Source organism: Bos indicus x Bos taurus, chromosome 15 (genome assembly GCF_003369695.1).
Source record: "Bos indicus x Bos taurus breed Angus x Brahman F1 hybrid chromosome 15, Bos_hybrid_MaternalHap_v2.0, whole genome shotgun sequence".
NCBI lineage: Eukaryota > Metazoa > Chordata > Mammalia > Artiodactyla > Bovidae > Bos > Bos indicus x Bos taurus.
Genome location: NC_040090.1, coordinates 81,050,038 through 81,071,058, shown reverse-complemented (window position 1 = coordinate 81,071,058; position 21,021 = coordinate 81,050,038). Strand labels below are relative to the sequence as shown.

General features: G+C 35.2%; 1 protein-coding gene across 4 annotated transcripts; it reads left to right on the top strand.

Annotated features, from left to right (window-relative positions):
* The first annotated feature begins 1,156 nt into the window (after nucleotides 1–1,156).
* LOC113905948 (caspase-13) lies at nucleotides 1,157–20,692 on the top strand. Of its 4 annotated transcripts, XM_027563966.1 has the most exons (10): nucleotides 1,197–1,252; nucleotides 1,591–1,632; nucleotides 5,031–5,285; nucleotides 9,561–9,670; nucleotides 10,467–10,640; nucleotides 11,881–12,115; nucleotides 12,933–13,076; nucleotides 14,497–14,606; nucleotides 16,419–16,522; nucleotides 19,847–20,692. In XM_027563966.1, exons 3-9 carry the CDS (start codon nucleotides 5,060–5,062, stop codon nucleotides 16,515–16,517), a joined length of 1,098 nt encoding a protein of 365 aa, XP_027419767.1. In that variant the 5' UTR covers nucleotides 1,197–1,252; nucleotides 1,591–1,632; nucleotides 5,031–5,059; the 3' UTR covers nucleotides 16,518–16,522; nucleotides 19,847–20,692. The 4 variants fall into 4 exon arrangements, with proteins under 4 accessions (XP_027419768.1, XP_027419766.1, XP_027419767.1 ...); XM_027563965.1 differs by lacking the exon at nucleotides 1,591–1,632 and having other exon boundaries at nucleotides 1,172–1,252; nucleotides 5,034–5,285; XM_027563964.1 differs by lacking the exon at nucleotides 1,591–1,632 and having other exon boundaries at nucleotides 1,211–1,252.
* Nucleotides 20,693–21,021: the final 329 nt, after the last annotated feature.

Sequence of the window (21,021 nt, the reverse complement as noted above, 5' to 3'; positions counted from 1 at the left end):
TGGGTTGCCATTTCCTTCTCCAACGCATGAAAGTGAAAAGTGAAAGTGAAGTCACTCAGTCGTGTCCGACTCTTAGCGACCCCATGGACTGCAGCCTAACAGGCTCCACATATATATGGAGTATAGTTGACTTACAATGTTCTGTCAGTTTCAGGTGTACAGCAAAATTAATCAGTTATACACATAATATAGTTACTCTTTTTAGATTATTTTCCCACATAGGTTATTACAGAATATTGCATAGAGTTCCCTGTGCTATAAAAAGGTTTGTATTAATTATCTATTTTTTGTATAGTTATGTATATGTTAATCTCAGTCTCCTAATTTTCTCTCCCCCCTGCTTGCTTTTGGTAAGCATAAGTTTATTTTCTACATCTGTGACTCTGTTTCTGTTTCATAAAAAAATTTGTTTGTATCACTGTCTTTCGATTCCAAATATTAGTGTTATCACATGATATTTGTATTTCTTATCTGACTTATTTCTGTAGTATGATTTGCAGCAACATGGATGGGCCTAGAACTTCTGACCTTTTAAAAATCTTCAAAGTTGAGCACGTCACAATTTTTCTTTTCTTTCACTAACTGAATCTATCTCTTTTGTGTTATCACAGGATCATTGTACTACATCTTGGCAGTGCTTCTGTGGTCAGTCTTTGTTCAGATATAACAAAAAGAGGAACTCTCACTTTCAGTAAAAATTAAATGTTAGGGAAGCTTAGGCAGTAAAAAAAAAGCATGAAATCAAGACAAGCATTCAGAATTTATTTCCAATAAATGTTTAAAAGGAAAGGGAGACAGAGAGGAGATGATATTGCCATTATTAGCACAGTTAAAAAGGAAGCAAAAGTTATTCAGATAATCCTTATCCTGAAACGAAATGGGACTTGTTAGTTTTAAGTCCTTTAAACATTGAGATATCTGAGAGAGAAGAACAAAGAAAACAAGATGTAGGGGACTGAGGAAAGGGAAAACAAAACAAAACAGAGGTGCCAACATAGATCAGAAAATGTTTGGTCATTTCAATTTTTTTCTTCCAAAATGAATAAACATTTCTTCCCAAAGGGTTGGGAGATTCATTTGCTGACTACAGGGGATTTCCCGACAGTGAACCCGGAAGTTCCGAACAAGAATTTCCCAATCGGTGGTTAGAAGTCCCAGCCCCCTGTACTGAGGAAATGCCCAGTAACTTTCATTTTCGAGACTGTGCTCCTTCAAGGCAGTAGGAAGATACTAAGCTTATTATCTATGGCTGGTGAGTAGGGGTCTTTTTCCTAGCTAGGGGTCAGACACTTGAGTCTTAGAAAACACTTTATTAATTGCTCTGTGACAGACAGAAATATACAAAAGAGAAGTGAGCAGATTCCGTGAAAGTTACATTCTTCCTGTTAGGTCTGTGTAGCTTAAACTGGGAACTCTGCCTCAGAGACTGAAGGAGAGTATGATCTCCAGATATCCCAGAGCCAGGAAGCAGTTAATTCTGTTTTTACAGCTTCTGATAATCAAAATGAGGGGTGGGAAAAGACAAATACAGTACATTTTTATATGTGAGAAAACTCTGAAAATTCTTAAACACTGTATGATATCTTCTAGGCTTCCTCTTGATTCCATAAAACTCTCTCCATGATCAGATAAGTGAGTCTTTGAATTCCCACCTTCCCTTGCCATCTCCTATATTGAATTATGCTCTTGGTCTTTATTAAGTGACTCAATTTTTTCCTCATTTCTAGCTCTGGTGCTAACTACTCTAGCACACTATTTCTTGGACTGTTATCACAGTTTTTAACTGGTCTCCTTCTCTCCAGAATTTAATCTTCTAGTCCGTCTTGCATATTGCTTTCAGGTCACATATCTTACACACAGAAGCTGGAGAGTGTAAGAAATGGAGTCTATCTATGAAGCTATTATTTATGCTATTTATGCAGCTAATATTCAAGTACTTTAAATCATTTCTTTGCTTCATTTTCTTCGTTTGAAAAGGAAGAGGTTCAATTAATTCAATGATTTCTAAACTTTACAATAAATCTAAATAATCTGTAGACATTAACACATTTAGATTATCCCCCCAACCTTGAATTACTCAATCATGAATAGGCTGTAATTTATAATATTTTAAAGATCTACAAATGATTCTTATGTATCTGCATTAGGTTTGTCTGCAGATTAGCATTGTTAGGAAAGAACAGATCATTATCTTTCAGTTCTTATGCTCTAGATATCTAAACTTAGATTTTCTTACTCAGTTAATTGCAATGATCCTTACTACCATTAAAACAAACAAACAAACAAAAATGTCTGAACTTGTCAGGCAGGTTTTCGTACCTTTCAAAATATAGTAATATTTATTCACCCTTCCATTAATCTCTCTAAAGCAAGATTTCAGTTTCCTTAAAAAATGTTTATTGCATTCACCCCACTCATACTTTCTTGCTACTGTGTTTCTTTATTTCTTTCATTTTCCCTGTAGGGTAATTATTTCCAGGTTTCTGTCTCATTTCACATGTTTAATTTAAGCTCCTAAAATGTGAGAATTGACTGTTTTCTAGTATCTTCTTAGTGTCTTCTTCAGGATACTAATACAGCATTTGGCTGGGGAGTAGTATTTTAAATTCATGCTCATGGCTGCATCTTTAGCTAGGCAGGATGACTTCACTGGATATTGAATTGGAATCAGGACATCATTAGATAATAGACATGAGAAACTGAAAAAAAAACTAGTAGAGTGATTCAATACACTAATGAGTTTGGTTGCCATTGTTAAATAGTACACAACTATAGGGGAAAAATATGCTACTTTAAGTTGAAACAAGTTTCTCTGGGAGCATATAGCTCTGACACTCCATCTAGTTTGAAGCATTAGGGAGAATTTCCAAAAGGAAATGGCATGTCATTTGAGACCTGAAGATAAAAAGAAAGGAATAAGGAATGTTGGGTGTGAGAAACTGTACATAACTTTCTAGAACCTGAATGAAGAGCAAAGTGTTCAAAATATAATGAGCAAGTTGGGTATGGTCGCAGAGGATGAGGCTGAACAAGAAAACCTAGATTACATTAAGCTGAGACATTTCACAGTGAAATCTATTCAAATGATCTTTAGAACTTTGACTCTGCTTCATTGTGAAGAACTGATTAGAAAGGTCCAAGAGTAGACTTATCTGATTCTTAGAGTAATTTAAAAAGAAAAGATATTGGCCTGAACTGGAGTACTGAACTATTAGAAAAGGAAAAGCCATCAGATTCTTCAAATACTTAGTACATAAAATCAATACAGTTTGATGCGAGATGGAAAATAAAATACAGATGGTAGAAGAGGTTCAATATCACCAGTTTTTACTGATTTGGTATACTGGACTGTAAGATATCATTTACTAGTATGTATAGGTGATGAAAAATGAACAGTTCAGCTTTTAAAAGTTGAAGTTATGAGTTTGTGGTATACAGAGAAAAAATAACTATATGAGCCTTAATATTGAGATCCATCTTTGGGCTGGTCTATAAATTCAGAAATTATTTATTTGAATAATTAATTTATTATTTAAAGCCAATAACTGAAGCCATGAGTACTTGTAGATAATAAGTGGATGTAATGCCAAAATTATACAAATCTTTAATCGTTTACTGTATTTCTCCTAGTACCACTCATTCAGTCAACATTCAACCTTGTTGAGGGCAGAAATAAATGAAATAGAATCCCAGAAACCCATCAGAGTAAACATCTCATACATTAATTGTATGTTGTTTGTAATTCTTCAAATTCTCTGTTATGACCTGTCTGCTGTACTCTAAGACCAATGTTACTGTGACTTTTTCTGAGAAGCAGCCTTTTGCGCCCTCACCTGAAGAAATTTGTCCAGTCTTTTCTGAGTCCCTGAATTACTTTCTGTTCTCTTAAATACCTCTTTACCAAGTTCAATCCAGGGTTGGGAAGATCCCCTGGAGAAGGAAAGGCTACCCACTCCAGTGTTCTGGCCTGGAGAATTCCATGTACTATACAGTCTATGGGGTCGCAAAGAGTCAGACACTGGACACGACTGAGTAACTTTCACTTTCACTTTCCCAAGTACCATGTAAAGTAGTTTGATGATTTAAGAGTGGTGATTCTGGATTCTGAACCTCTGAGTTTTGAATCCCTCTCTGCCCTCTTACTAACATGGCTACTCTTCACACAATTTTGGTCAAATATTTAACTAACTGCTCTGTGCTTGTTTCTTTTACCATATAATATAAATTTTAAAATATTTATTACATGAAATTTTTATTACCTTTGAGAAGATTCATATGAAGCACTTGAGACCAATGGGACTTAATTAATATCAATTGTATTTATTGAAGCTGTGCTATGGTTAAATTTATAGAATATGGCATAAGAACAGAAATGTGATCCAGCATTTTATTTAAATGATCTGTAAAATAGGGAAAGTATTAACCATCTCTTTGGATGATTATGAGTGTCTATCATATTCATATTCATAAATTACTTAGTATACTTGTAAATAATATTTTCTATTGCTTTATACTTATCTTTTAAGAGATGTTAGCTATTATTAAATGAACAGATTTTAGGAAACTTTTTATTCATGTTTTGTTAATTTCCATGTTTCTTTCTCATAAAAGTTGTCCAATATACATTTATTGAAAGAATACCTGAAGCTAACATAAACAATGAGGCTGATGCTTCTGGGCCAAAGTTCTTGTTCAATGTCTTGGTGAATTTTTTTAGACTATGTCATTTTGTGTCAAGGTTAGCTTTATTTCTAGATGGATTGTATAACTCTCTTGTAGGTTTAATTAAGGATTGGTGAGATATCCTGTCTTCCTATACACTACATGTTCGAATAATATCTATGGTGTTACAACAAAATATTTAGTAATTTGACTTCTTTATTTCCCGACAAAAATTCAAATTATCCCAGACAGTAATAAATTAACCTGGTGTCAGGCTAATCTATAATATTGAAAGATCAACCACCAGATTGTTTTCAGTTCTGAATATTTTGAGACAAGATCAAGTTGAAGCTTTGTATTTCTAACAGAAGACAAACACAACAAAAACCCACTTAAGATGTTGGAATCTTTGGGCAAAGAACTCATTTCTGGCCTTTTGGATGACTTTGTGGAAAAAAATGTCCTGAAATTGGAGGAAGAGGAGAAGAAAAAAATTTATGATGCCAAACTTCAAGACAAAGCCCGGGTCTTGGTTGATTCTATACGACAGAAAAACCAAGAGGCAGGTCAAGTCTTTGTTCAAACTTTCCTAAACATAGACAAAAATTCCACCAGTATAAAAGGTAAGACTGAAATTCTTTACAAAGGATATCTTAATTTTTTTAGAATCTACTTGACTCTAAGGCTGTTCCACTGTCGTTTATAGTTCCCTCATCCTCCTATTACTAACGTATAATTTTCATTAAATCTATCATTGCCCTTTTAGAGGCCACTTTGTCACTTGTGGGAGGGCGTCCAATTTCCAATTAGCTGGGAAGCTGAGTCTTCTGTTTAGGTTGTTCATTGAGATAGCTACAGAGACTTTATAATAAGGAATATCTGAACCTGAACTTAGGTTTCTGTCACTTTGGACACTATGTGTCTTCATTCAAGTTTCTTATCCTTCATAAACATCAATATGAGTATCTGTGAAATGGGAAGAATTTCACTAACCTTGTCACAGATTTTGTAAGGCCAGGAACATAATGGCAGGTATGGGCTGACAATTCCTAATATTTTAGCTCCCATCTGGAATTCTCCTCTGAGCTCCAGATATGATTAGCTCTAGCTTCATATTCAACATTTCCACTTGACTGCTCCATGGACTTCACAAGCTAAGATACAAAAAATGAAATACTTAATTCTCCCCATCAAATCTGTTCCACTTCCATCCCCTATCTCATTAAATAAGACTACAATCCACTGAGTTTCTTAATCCAGCTCACTTTTTTTTTTTTCCACCAATGAATAATAGCTCCTAGCAGAGTACCAAGGATATACCATATATATAAAGCATATTATAAGGCATATAATAAAAGTTGGATTCATCCATGTAATAAATAGTAATTATCATAATTATTCTCTAGCTTATAATGTTTATACCTTTACAAGGCTTATGTATTCCTGTGAGTATACAAAATAGAATGTCTATAAAGTGTCCAATATCTTAACCTCTTTCAAAACTTCACTTTAGTTGAATTCTAAATATCGCTAGAGTCTAAACATCCTCAGGTCCAAGTTCACCAGTGATGGACTCAATTTGGTATAATTTAACCTGAAATTCCAGCCCAGAATACTGGAGCTTATCAATAATATCAAGATGTAATAAATGAAATGCCACACAATTGTAGAGACCTCACTAGAGAAACTAAGTATTTTTAATAAGCCCTTCCCTGGTGGCTCAGAGGTTAAAGTGTCTGCCTGCAATGCGGGAGACCTGGGTTCTATCCCTGGGTTGGGAAGATCCCCCAGAGATGGAAATGGCAACCCACTCCAGTATTCTTGCCTGGAGAATTCCATTGACGGAGGAGCCTGGTGGGCTACAGTCCACCTGGTCGCAAAGAGTTGGACGTGACTGAGCGACCTAACTTAACTTTTCACTGTGTAGAAGGGATGCTACCACCAGCAGGAAGTACATACTATTCTAATAGATATCCAAGATGTTATCATTAATATTTAAGTTGGTCCTTGTGCAAGTTTATTATTTTCTCTTAAACTGGGATGGGATAAAAATGATTTGGATTTAGAAACAAAATCAGAGAGCAGACTTGTAATTTCCAAGGGGGAGAGGTGTGGGAGAAGGATTGACTGGGATTTTGGGGTTAAGTAGATACAAACCATTACATATAGAATGGATAAACAAGGACCTACTGTATAGCACAGGGAACTATACTCAAATCCTGTAATAAGCCAGGATGGAAAAGAATAGAAAATATAAGATAAAATAAGGCAACACAAAATCAGAGATAATTCAACAAATACGAATCAGAGTTGAAATAATGGGAACTTCAAAATGATTTTAGCAATCCCAGAAACAAGAATGAATCTTAAATTGAAATAACCTGTCAGCAGAATCCGTGGCAGGCAGGAGGCAGGTGCAGACCCTTTCATGAAGTATCCAGTCATCCCCTGAGTTCTATCTGTACATGGAACCTCCAGAAGAGTCCTAGGACACCTAGAGTACCCTGGTCTAGGAGATCAGGAAGCTGGGTAAGTTGGGCAATTAGAATGTGCAATATTAGAATATTAGGCCTTTGGGGCATGGAGGGTTCTTAGCATAGTATTGAGGAAACAGGTTGGGAGATAAGAAGAATCCAAGCTATTTGTTTTAACAAATAGGTCTATACTTGCCTCCTGTCTGCCACAGACTTTTCTGAGAGGATATGTTATTTCAGTTGAAGATTTGTTCTGGATCCTGCAATTGCTAAAATTATCTTGAAGTTCCCATTACTTCAATTCTGATTTCCATTTGTTGAATTATCTCCTATTTTGTTTTATTTTATTTTATCTTAATCTGCCTGCAATGCAGGAGACCTGGGTTTGATCCCTGGATCAGGAAGATCCCCTGGAGAAGAGAATGGCTACCTACTCTAATTTTCTTTTCTGGATAATTCCATGGACAGAGGAGCCTTGTGGGCTACAGTCCATGGGGTAGTAAAGAGTTGGACACAACTGAGTGACACTTTCACTTTCATACAGACTAAGTACCAGGAACTGCTATTTAGTCAGGAAGATAATTATTCAGATTCTTTTTTTTTTTTTTCAAATTCTTAACTTGCCAAGGGAGATGGCCTTGTCTTATCTAGTATCAGTATCTTTATTTTTGTTTAAGTTTAAGAGATTTCCTCAGCACACCATTAGATAACAGATAAAACTGAGATATTAAAATTTTTTATCTAAACTCCTAATTTTTTTTTTCTTTTTCTTTTTTTTTTTTTGCTGTTCTGTCAGGCCCATGGGCTTTGGACAGCAGGCTACACTATATTTATTACACCGTATTGAAATGATTCATGCTAATTTTACTATTAGATATAAGAAAGTCTAATTTTCAGTTTTATTTGTAAATGCTGCCTCTATATGTAGACACATAATGGCCATTAGGAGATAACATTTGTTAAATTCGAGAGTACACCAAACCTGTAAGTTACCTGAAAACAGGAGACTTTCAATGACAAAACATGCCTTCTGACCAGAGACTATCCCAGGACCCCAGACATCTTCACATTGGCAGAATCTTCTGAAATACGTAGATATGTTCACATAATCTAGGAAAATAAATGTTCAGAGAGTTTGGTACCCTTTGCTTCCTCTCCAGAGCTTAGATTTTTAGCATACTTTTTAGAAAGACATTTTAAAAAACAGTATTTAAAAAGTAATGGAAAAAATAAATGAAATAATTATAGAAGATGATATTGGCTTTCTAATGTAAATCAAATTAATAAGAAAAAAATTGATTAGTTCATGTATATGAACATAGAGGTTTATTCCTTTCATAGACAAAAACCTTGTTATATTAGTTCTTGATAAATTTCTCTTCGGGTTTTTGCTTATGAGGACACTCTTCCTTCCCTCTCAAAGGAAGGGCTTTGGACTTTCCCAGTCTCTTGCACAATCTTAGTCAAATGAGGCCAACCAGTTTCCAAAAATATTACATTTCTCAAAGGATTAAGGCAGAATGAGTCAGAAACAAACATTTCCAAGAGGGAGAAGTTATTTCCTCTATATGGGTTGAAAACCTAGTGCTGGTTATTCAGCATTTGGAGGCAGACATTCAGAGTATGTAGAATGTAGAATCTCTGACAAATTTGTCCTTTTGACACTGGGTACAGTACTATGGTTAATAGACAGCATTTCTCTTTTAAATAGTTGAATTCACAGCTTGATGAGGAATCCTTGAGGCTCACTTTCTCTGGAAAGGTTAAGAACTCATGCTGAGGTTGAAAAAAAAATACCTGGGTGATACAAGATTCAAGATTCCTTTAAGTATTTGGGGGTGTATGTGTCTCTATTTGTTGTGTGAATTAGGAATGGACTTGGGATATCGGACTTAGCTTTTATGTGCATAAATTGTGTCTAGTAACACATTAAAATGATAAAATGTTGATATATTATGTTAATTTTTAAATTAATTGATACTATATTTATTTAATGTGGGCATTAGAAAATTTAAAATTGCACATGTGATTCAATTATATTTATAATAGATAATACTGATGAATATTTAGTCAATGTGCTCTTGCTCAGAGACAACAGAAAGTCCACATAGATAATTAATACCTTAGAATAAAACTATTTGAAAAATAAAATTGTTTTGTTCAGTAAGGAACAAAGTTATTTGATCCCAAATCATCAAGGTTATTTTTTTCACAATATCAGAATATGTTATTGCATTTGTTAGTAGCTCTGCTTTTACTACCAAGTATTTCTCCTTTCTTTTCCAGTGATAATACATCTATCTCCTATCACCAAATGTGTTAAAATCTTTTCCCCAGACTGTCCCCTCTCTGTCAGTCTTCTTTGGTGATAACTGGGTCACAAGGACATATATTACCAATTATATCATGTGATGTATCCTGCAGCTCCTGAGGAAACTGTGGCTGGACCAGATGAGTCAGTGGGATCTGCAGCTACCCTCAAGCTTTGCCCTCATGAAGAATTCCTGAAACTGTGTAAAGAAAGGGCTGGAGAGGTGCTGTGTTCTGTACATGAAAGGGAGGAAGAGAAGCAACTGCTTTCACTAATTACATAATTTCTTAAAGCGCTAGTTACAGAACAGCAGGGTGGGGACAGTGGTAATTTTGTTTATAAATACTTTGAGCAGGAGGAAATCACATGGCCTCACACAAATTCCAGTTCTCTTTCCCTATGATAAAATATGTCTGTCATTTTTTCATTTATTTGTTGTCAAATATATTTGGGATTTATTAGAATTTTAGCTGTAGTCACAGAATCAAAATATTTATGAAATAACATGACTGAGTAATAATTGGTTGCATTCTAGTTAAAAAAAAAGTTAACATCTGCAAAACATAATAAATTAGTATTAAAAATAGTAACAAAATAATGTTACCTAAGGCAAATAATCTTTGGTGTATTTATTTTTAGCTGGAGCCAATGGCAAATATCTCCTAGTTTTTACAAAATTTGACCTGAATCTTGAACATTTAGAAAGATTTGACTAGGTGTAGAAGAAAGACGAGAAGGAGAGGGTAGGAGTTGTTCTAGTCTCCTCAAGATTCTTGAGTAAACATTACAAATATGTTTGGATCCTGTTCTGGGCTTTTGAAAGACAATTCACTTCCAATTTGTACTTTTTTCTATTGTCAATTTAATCCATTAAGTAAGAAAGAGGAAGGACAGTGTCTTCTGGTATAGGATAGGAGAGGAGACAACTATGCAAGCCCTTAATAGCAACAGTGATTGGTATATGAAGGTTTAAGAGAGATTTAGGTAAATCAAACTCATTGCATATCAATTTTCTGTAGATCTATCCAATAAAGGAGAGAAAGGACCGTACTCGTCTGGCTCTCATCATATGCAACACAGAGTTTGATCATATGCCTCCCAGGAATGGGGCTGCCCTTGACATCCTTGGAATGAAGCAGCTGCTTGAGGGTCTTGGCTACACTGTGGAAGTGGAAGAGAAACTCACAGCCAGGGTAAGGGTCCCTCACCTACCCTGACACACACATATTCAACACATATCCAATACATATGGATCCTCCTACTAGCAAGGGAACTTTACAATACAAGCAAATGCTTTAATAATCATAGGTCTCATTTATGTGCATGTGTGTGTCTAAGTATGTGAATGTGTGTTGTAAAGTAAATATTAAGACAGGTGAAATCTGTGTCTCTTTAGAGTTTCAAATATCCTTAATTCCATAAAACCTGACAAAAAAACTGATGGGCATGTATACCCACACAATTCTGAAGTGTGAAGGTTGAGATTCAGCCCTAGTATTTCCCAGAAAATTCTGGAGTAAAGAATGCTAGCAGGAGTGAACTGCTATTTACAGCATTCACATAAATGCTGAATCCTGACTCTGGCAAAGGCTATGCTGGCATGGGGGATGGGTCAGTAAATGAGACAGAAGGTTCCCAGCTCACACTGATGGAGGTTAACTTGCTGGGTGGCAGGGAATGATCAAACCATAAGCAAAACAGAACATTTCAGAAATTTGATGTATCTGTATGTCTTTGAGATTGAAAAGAAAGTGAAAAGGAAAAAAAGGAAACAAAATAATACATTGGTGAATGGGGAGTAATAATGTTTGATTGTTTTATTGATAACATAATAATAAGTAATAATGTTTCCATCTTGACCAAGAAAAACATCTGTGAAGAGATAATATGCTGTTGGACACATGACTATCAGAGACAAGATAGCTCTAGAAAGATGTGAATTAAATATATTCCAAGAAGGCATGACTACAAGTGAAAAGTCTGAACTGAATTTGAAACTGTTACATGAAAAGTAGGAAAAGATCAGTGTAACCAGAGGAGGAGGAAGAATGTCAGAAGGAGAAGTATGCTCATGTCAGAAGTTTTATTTTATTCTAAGTATGATGGGGAGTGTTTTAGAAGGAAAATGGTTTGATACATTTATTATTCAAGTTTCTTATTAAGTAGTGAGAGAAAGGAAAGAGTTGAAAGGGAAAGTATATAGTGACAATAAACAAATGTAAAATGTATTAAGAGGACAGGTTATATCAGGACCAAAATTTGAATCTACTGATCCATTATAGAAACAAAAATAAAATTATCATTGAGTATCCACTATGTAAAGGTACTGTGACTGAAATGTTGCAGACCTTTGTTATACTGATCATAATAAATAGGAGGTCAGTTTAATTTTAATGCTTGTCCCATTGAAATAAGACTTTGTGGTCTTTTCAGGACATGGAATCGGTGCTGTGGAAATTTGCTGCACGTGAAGAGCACAAATCCTCAGACAGTACATTCTTGGTGTTCATGTCTCATGGCATCCTGGATGGGATCTGTGGGACTATGCACAGTGAGGAAGAACCAGATGTGCTACCTTATGATACCATCTTCCGGACATTCAACAACCGTAATTGCCTCAGTCTAAAGGACAAACCTAAAGTCATCATTGTCCAGGCCTGCAGAGGTGGTGAGTTGTGAGATGAAAATCCAAAGTTCATAAAGATCATAAAGGTGTTTGTAGTGCATGTTTTATTTCTAGGGGAAATAATCTTAAACTAAATTGAATTATTAGGAAATTCCATTTAGGGGGTTGATCTCATGAGACTTGTTAGATGATAAATTTCTGATAAATTAACTGATAAATTCAATCTAAAGTAAGTGATTAAGGAGATCACTAGAATCCTCAAAAAATTAGACATAAATATTCTAACCTTGGAATGAAATCATTTAAATGATTGCTTTGCTTGTAAATTTTTACAGACATTTTGATGTTCTCTGGCTTGAGAGGAACTTCATTTGAAAGTTGGGATATTAATAATAGCAATATATTTTTCTTTTTTTCCTCATAGATTATTGAAATGGAAATGACTTGGGAGATGAGGGAACTTGGGATTTCAGGGAAATGTTTTTGTTTTCTTCTTCTTCTTTTTTTCTGACTCCCAATTGCCATTTTAACTTTTAGAGCAGTTTTTAAAGATGAAAAGTAGAAATAATTTAGCTATAAAATGATAAATATGCTCTGAGATTATGCAGATAAGGCTTTAACTCCTCTGTTACTCTCAGCAAATGTATTCCTCCAGTTTTACCATGTTTTTACTATTAATTGGCACATTGCTCAATGACATAAGAAAAAGACAGTGTTGGGTGGAGATGCACTCACTTGTGTGTATTTGTGTGTGTACTTCTGTGTATAATACTAGTTAGAATAAACATTGTAAAATAATGAGGTAATTGCAATAGTCACACTGAGGGAGACAGTGTGAAGAAAGTTGATGTCTCTACAGCAAATCGTGGGGAATTGTGGGTCAGTGACTCTCCACCAGCCTTGGCAGACAGCTTTTCACAGTCATCCGAGAACCTGGAAGAGGATGCTGTTTACAAGACCCATGTAGAGAAGGACTTCATTGCTTTCTGTTCCTCAACTCCACGTATGTATCTTTCAGTTGCAGACAGGGATTTGTGGGTCTAAGGCTATCTCTGAATGATTCCTAAAAAAAAAAAAAAAAAGAGTAAGAATGATTTGATACAAATTTTGAATACTGTCAATATGTTTTACTTTTTCTTCACTTTTAAAAATTTATTTTTATTATCTGTTGTACTTTATAGCCAAAAGTATCATAACCATTAGAACAACCTAATACAAAATAATCCCTTTACTATCACACTGGTTACAAACAGATTATTGATTCAGTTTTCTATTAAATTCGTGTAACATTTTGAGTATAGTGTTTTTGGGATCTAAGGACTGACTGCCCTTTCTGAAAAACTATCAACTCCAACTCATGTTCTCTATTATTTCTCATCTGGTGCTTCTTAGAACAGCACCATAAACATGCACTAGCAAGTAGGTGCATATCCTTTTAGAGGAAGAAGCAAATGATAAAATGGGGCTTATTACTAGTAAGAGAAGAGCGTTTATTTCTTCAAATCTACATAATCATCTTGAGAGGCCTTGTATCTGAGCATTTCTAACTTGAAGATTTTAATCATTCATCACTTTATTGAAGCATAATTAACATACAAAAAGCTGTACATGTTTAATGTATATAGTTTAATGAGTTAGGAGATAAGTATATACCACTATCTATACCACTATCTGTTACCGCTATCTATACCAAAAACATATTCCTCCCTTCCAAAATTTTCATTAGATATATTGATTTATTTAGGAGAAGGCAATGGCAACCCACTCCAGTACTCTTGCCTGGAAAATCCCATGGATGGAGGAGCCTGGTAGGCTGCAGTCCATGGGGTCGCTAAGAGTCGGGCATGACAGAGCGACTTCACTTTCACTTTTCACTTTCATGCATTGGAGAAAGAAATGGCAACCCACTCCAGTGTTCTTGCCTGGAGAATCCCAGGGATGGGGCAGCCTGGTGGGCTGCCGTCTATGGGGTCACAGAGTCGGACACGACTGAAGTGACTTAGCAGCAGCAGCAGCATTCATTTATTTTGCTCACTATATTGTGAAAGACATCATGATTTATAATCTGTAAACAACCACCTGTATGAATATGGAGAAATTCTTCCTTCTGAACCTGTATTCCTTCCTCTGTAAAATAGGATAATTACAATCATCTCTCAAGCCTCTTTTCAAAGCCAAGTGGATAAACATAAACACATAGTAGAGAGTCAGTCTCCAAAAGACAATGCAATCTCTATGAAATGAACTTCAGTTGTGATGATCTGCTTCTTTAGTTGAACTTCTTTTGGAAAATGAGTTAATGGAAAGTTGTGAGTTCTTCTCCTAAATATGTCAGGATAATTCCCAAGATACATTTTTGTTTTAAAAGAAAAAAAAAATTATGAACACCACAGCCCAAGGCTTACCACTTCTTATCATCATAGATAATGTGTCCTGGAGAGACATAAAAAAAGGTTCTCTCTTCATTACACGACTCATCACATGCTTCCAAAAATATGCTTGGTGCTGTCATCTTGAGGAAGTATTTAGGAAGGTAAGTTCATCTTTTCTAATCATTAATTCGTTAAGGAAAACTTAAATATTATTTGCCTTTCAAGTGACAATAAAAGATTTTTTCAGGCACACAAAAGTAGAGTAGCACTTGGTTTCTGTAATTCAGGTATTTAATATACAATTTACAAAAAGACTGCATTAATGCACCACAGAAGAACAAAATGCTACAAAATATGAGCTTGTATCTTATGGGCTATAAGTTTCTTATAATTCAAAGAATGGAAAGTATATTGGATTAATTTTCACTGCTTCATTTAAATATATATATTATATATATAATATATATGTAGTATATATATATATATATATATATATATATATATATATAGTGGTTTACTTAGTAATGGGTTATATCTTTGTGACACAGGTGTAAGTGAGACTCATGTGATATAAGGCTACCTAGAACTTACATTCTTATGAGAGAGATGGGCGTTAAAAAATATTCCAACAAACACACTGTGTAATGCAAGTGTGATAGGATCCATGAGGAGAAGGTCCTAGGAAATGTGAACACCTTGCAAAGAATATCAATGACTTAGTGACTGAACAGTAAGGACATTTGAAAGAGAACAGAGGTGAAAAAAATTATTTGAATATAGTGGTCCAAAAGGGAACGCTTGATACTCATTCCCCAACTCAGGACATTCCCTATTTCCTCCCTCCTTCCTAATTTATTTTTCTCCATAACTCTTACCACCACCCAAATAATATATATTTGTTTGTTTGCTGTCTTAATTTACTTACTTGAATGCAAGCTCATGAAATCTGGGATTTATTGAATACTCAACATGCTAGCAGGTAGGAATTAATAGTCATTGAAGAAATAAATGCATGAGTGTGTGAATAAATGTTCCTCTTTTTTCAGTAAGAAAGTTATTGGTACAAACATGGGAAACTGTGGTTGTTTTTAAACTAAAACCGTAGAGAATAATAATACTTCTGTGGGGAAAAAAAAAAAAAAGAATATACCTTTCATGAATTGGAGAAAATTGTAACATAAAATGAGTCAGGGTCTCAGTGAATAGGAACATAGGAAGTTAAGTCCTATTGAAAGAATAAGATTTAAACAGTACATTTTCAAGGGAATTCCTTAGAAAAGATTAGAAATAGTGGATCTAAGTAAGTAGGATTTCACTGATAAATCTATGGGGGAAAAAAAAAAAGGCTCAAATATCAACTTAGTGTTCAGACTGTGAATCTTGCTCATCATTCAGACCTTAAGGACAAAACCCTGCAATATTAAATTGAAGAGTTAGACTTATTGGAGGTAGAAGATAGAGGATCTCTGAGCTTCAGTTCTCATGAAAAAAACACCAAGGGATAATTAATCATCAAATCTATAGATCAGAAATGGAAAGTAGAGAAAATGAAATTTGAAAATACTTAGTTTAGGCATAGGGCTTCCTTGATGGCTCAGAGGGTAAAGAATCTGCTTGCAATGCAGGAGACCCAGGTTCCATCCCTAGGTCAGGAAGATCCCCTGGAGAAGGGAATAGCACTTCTCACATTCTCCCTTAGCAAATTCCATGGACAAAAATTTTGTGGGGCCACCAAGAGTCTGACATGACTGAGAGACTTAGGTATGTATTTTGAGATAAAGAGACTATTCTGACATTGGGTGTCATATCTAAGAGGTAGAATAGCAGCAACAAGGAGTTAAAATATCCAAGGGCTTGGTTCCATCAATCCTAGGAGCACCCTTCATTCCAAAAAAATCTTTGGCTTATTTTGCAAAACATTTTCTGGGATGCATAAGAGATATGTATCATCTAGAATCTCTTTTTGTTTTTAGGTACAACAATCATTTGAAAAACCAAATGTTAAAGCCCAGATGCCCACTGTTGAACGACTCTCTATGACAAGATATTTCTACCTCTTTCCTGGCAACTGAAAATAGTAAGTGTCAAGAGATGTTGTTGGCAGGCAAAAGAAATAGGAGAATGATATTAATAGTGAGGACCAAAGACAGCTCATTGCTTTAGTTGTCAATTAGTAAGTTGGTATTCCTTGTTGATGTAATTTGGTAACATGTTGTTATTTGTTTACTCTCTATATATGCATTTGGATCCTCCTCTCATAGACAACAAAAAGAGTCCAAAATCCAGTATTGGGTGCAATCACAAAAATGATAGAATGATCTATATATGCTTCCAAGGCAAACAATTCAATATCACAGTAATCCAAGTCTATGCTCCAATCACTAATGCCAAAGAAGCTGAAGTTGAAGTGTTAGTTAGTTACACTTCTAGAACTAACACACGAAAAAAAGATGTCATTTTCATCAGAGGGGACTGGAATGCAAAAGTAGGGAGTCAAGAGATCCCTGGAGTAACAGGCAAGTTTGACCTTGGAGCACAAAATGAAGCAGGGCAAAGGCTAACAGAGTTTTGCCAAGAGAATGCACTGGTCATAGAAAACACCCTCTTCTAGCAACACAAGAGACTCTACATGTGGACATCACCAGATGGTCAATACCAAAATCAGATTGATTATATTCGTTGCAGCCAAAGATGGAGAAGCTCTATACAGTCAGCAAAAACAAGACTAGGAGTTGACTGTACCTCAGATCATGAGCCTCTTATTGCAAAATTCAGAGTTAAACTGAAGAAATTAGGGAAAACCACTATATAAATGGTATATATGTTCATGGATTGGAAGAATAAATATAGTGAAAATGAGCATACTACCTGAAGCAATCTACAGATTCAGTGCAATCCCTATCAAGCTACAGAAATAGAACAAATGATGTCACAGTTTGTATGGTAACACCAAAAAACCTCAAGTAGCCAAAGTAATCTTGAGAAAGAAGAATGGAACTGGAGGAATCAATCTGCCTGACTTCATACTATACTACAAAGCTACAGGTATCAAGAGAGTATGGTACTGGCACGAAGTCAGAAATATAGATCAATAGAACAAAATAGAAATCCCACAGATAAGTCCACTCATCTGTGAAGACCTTATCTTTGATAAAGGAGGCAAAAATATACAATTGAGAAAAGACAATCTCTTTAACAAGTGGTGCTGGGAAAACTGACCAACCATATGTAAAAGAATGAAACTAGGACACTTGCTAACACCATACATAAAAATAAACTCAAAATGGATTGAAGATCTAAAGGTAAGACTGGAAACTATAAAACTCTTAGAGGAAAACATAGGCGAACACTCTCTGATATAAATCACATCAAGATCCTCTATGATTTACCTCCAAGAGTAATGGAAATAAAAATAAACAAATGGGACCTAAATAAACTTAAAAGTTTTTGCACAATAAAGGAATGAATAAGCAAGGTGAAAAGGCAGCCATCAGAGTGGGAGAAAATAATAGCAAATGAAGCAACTGACAAAGAAATAACCTCCAAAATATACAAGCAGCTCATGAAGCTATATACCAGAAAAATAAATGATGCAATCAAAAAATATGCCAAAGAATTAAACAGACATTTCCCCAAAGAAGCCATACAGATAGATAAAAAACACATGAAAAGATGCTCAACATCACTCATTATCAGAGAAATGCAAATCTAAACCACAATGAGGTATCATCTTGCGCCAGTCAGAATGGTCATCATCAAAAGGCTACAAACAATAAATGCTGGAGAGGGTGTGGAGAAAAGGGAACCCTCTTACACTGTTGGTGGGAATGCAAACTAGTACAGCCACTATGGAGAACAGTGTTGATATTCCTTAAAAAAACTGGAAATAGAAGTGCCATGTGACTCAGCAATCCCACTGCTGGGTTTATACGGCAAGGAAACCAGAATTGAAAGAGACATGCACCCCAATGTTCATCACAGCACTGTTTATAGTAGCCAGGACATGGAAGCAACCTAGATGTCCATCAGCAGACAAATGGATAAGCAAGTTGTGGTACATGTGCACAATGGAATATTACTCAGCTATAAAAAAGGACACATTTGAGTCAGGTCTAATGAGGTGGATGAAACTGGATCCTATTATACAGAATGAAGTAAGTCAGAAAAAGAAACACCAATACAGTGTGTTAATGCAGATAAATGGAATTATAAATATGGTAATGATGACCCTAAATGCAAACAGCAAAAGAGACACAGTTGTAAAGAACAGATATTTGGCCTCTGTGGGAAAAGGCAAGGGTGGGATGATAAGAGAGAATAGCATTGAGACATGCACATTACCATAGGTAAAAAGGATGACCAATGTAACTTTAATACATGAAGCAGAACACTCAAAGCTCATGCTCTGGGACAACTCTGGGGTGGGGTGGGGAGGTAAGTGAGAGGATGGTTCAGGATTGGGGGACACTTGTACACCTGTCGCTGATTCATCTCAATGTATGGCAAAAACCACCACAATATTGCAAAATAATTAGCCTCCAATTAAAATAAATAAATAAAGTTTTAAAAAGCTTGTATTTTATTGTAAACTTCATCTCAATGCTAGAAATATTTACCTACCATCTTCCACTCCTGGTTTCTGACATTCTGGTTACATAAATCCATGGATACTTCAGCAGAATAACTTTTAGTTTCTAATTAGCCTTTAGGAACCACATTTGGGGATTGAATTATTTATTTGACTAATATTTATCAAGCACTTACTATGTTCCAAGTTCTATTATAGATGCTTAGAATATACCAGTGAACAAGATAAACTGGGATCCTTGTTCTCAGAAAGCTCATACTCTAGTGAGTGGAGACAGACTCTAAATACACAAGCAAGTAGATATATGTCAGAGAGTGATATGAGCTAAGGGAAAATAAATAAATAAAAAAGGCTAAAAAGACATAAAAAGATAGATCCTGTACTGTTATAGATAGGTCATTTTGAAAAGGCTGGTTTGGAGTGATGAAATGATTTGAAATCAGAACGAATAGAGTAAGGGATGAACCTCATGGTTCTATGTGGAAAATGCATCCCAACAGCAGAAACAGGAAGCAAGCTCCTGAGGCAGATATGTGCTTAAGCTGGTTAGATGCTGCAAAAAGACAGCTGGCTAGAGAACGTGAGTGGGAGAAATGGCAGAGTGAAATTCAGGAAAATGGTAAAATCTCACTCAGACTTTACAAAGATCACTCTGATTGCTTATTGCTAAATAGCTACAAAGGTCACCAACAGAAAGTAGGGGAAATAGCAAAAGCATATGGAAGAAAATAAGAGAAAGAATCACAGTAAGAATTCAATTGAAGGCTTCCAGGGATTACTATATTGATTTTCTGTTCTTTTTCTCTTTTCCAGAAAATCACAGGAAATTCAACCATTTATCAGCTTCAAGAAGCATTTTTATCAGCACAGCATCCATGTTTAACCTTTTGTCTTTCAATTAAAGTGAAAACATATGAACTGTTCTTTGGGGTCCTCTAAGAAAGAATAGAATTTCAATTAAAACAATGGATGGATGGAAATAAAGTAGAAGAAGAAAACTGGATTTTCTTGTTATATTGCATATAATGCCTGCACTTTACTGAGTGAAGAGAACTAGTCATGACTTGCCCTCAGCAGCAGGGTGAAAGGAGATGGTGCACATCTGGAGACAAGGACCAAAAACTGGGTCACCTGCTCCTTTGATCACTCATCAAACCTTGCAACTAGAATTATTTGGAAGAATATTTCTAATTTATTATTTAACCAACATCATAGGTCAAGTTCAATTTTTTTTCAGAAAGTTGTTATGGTACCTATGCATCTTTCTTCTTATCCATAAATTAATTTGCTTTCTTGTTGATGATTTTTCATTCCAGATTTCCAAGCTTCAGGAAAATTTTGTTATTTAGCAAACACTTGGTAATTGTCTAAAATAAATTGGGCCTTTGATTTAAGATGGTATAATTGGGTGTGCTTGTATAGAAAGACAGACATTATTAGATACAGAACATCCAAGAGTGTGGGAAATGTCAGCAATGGGAAAGAAAATGTTAAATTTTCTGGAAAGTGAATGTCAGTAGAGGAATTTTAGCAACATGGCCATCTGAGCCACTGACTAAGGAGATGTACCACTTCAATTACATACATGCAGAATGCTGAATAGATATATCAGGACATGCTGAACTGTATTACAAATAAAATGATTCTCTAGATATCAAATACTACCATGATAAGTAATATTTGTTATTGTTTGTCAGAATTATTTGAAAGATTTTGATTACTGTAAGGGATATTGTATATTTAAGTCACTACTTTAATCCTCACAACCATCTTATGAAGTAATCACTATTAATATTTCTATTTTATAAATAATGAAACAAAAGAAAATAGAGCCTAAATGATGTCCCTAAAGTGACACATAAAGTAGGTGGCCACACCAGGATTTGAGTGCAACCAGATTTGTTCTGAAATCTGAATTGTTAACCACTGCACCACACTACCTCTCTAAAAAAGGAGAGACTGAAATTGTACAGGTTTTCAATTATAAG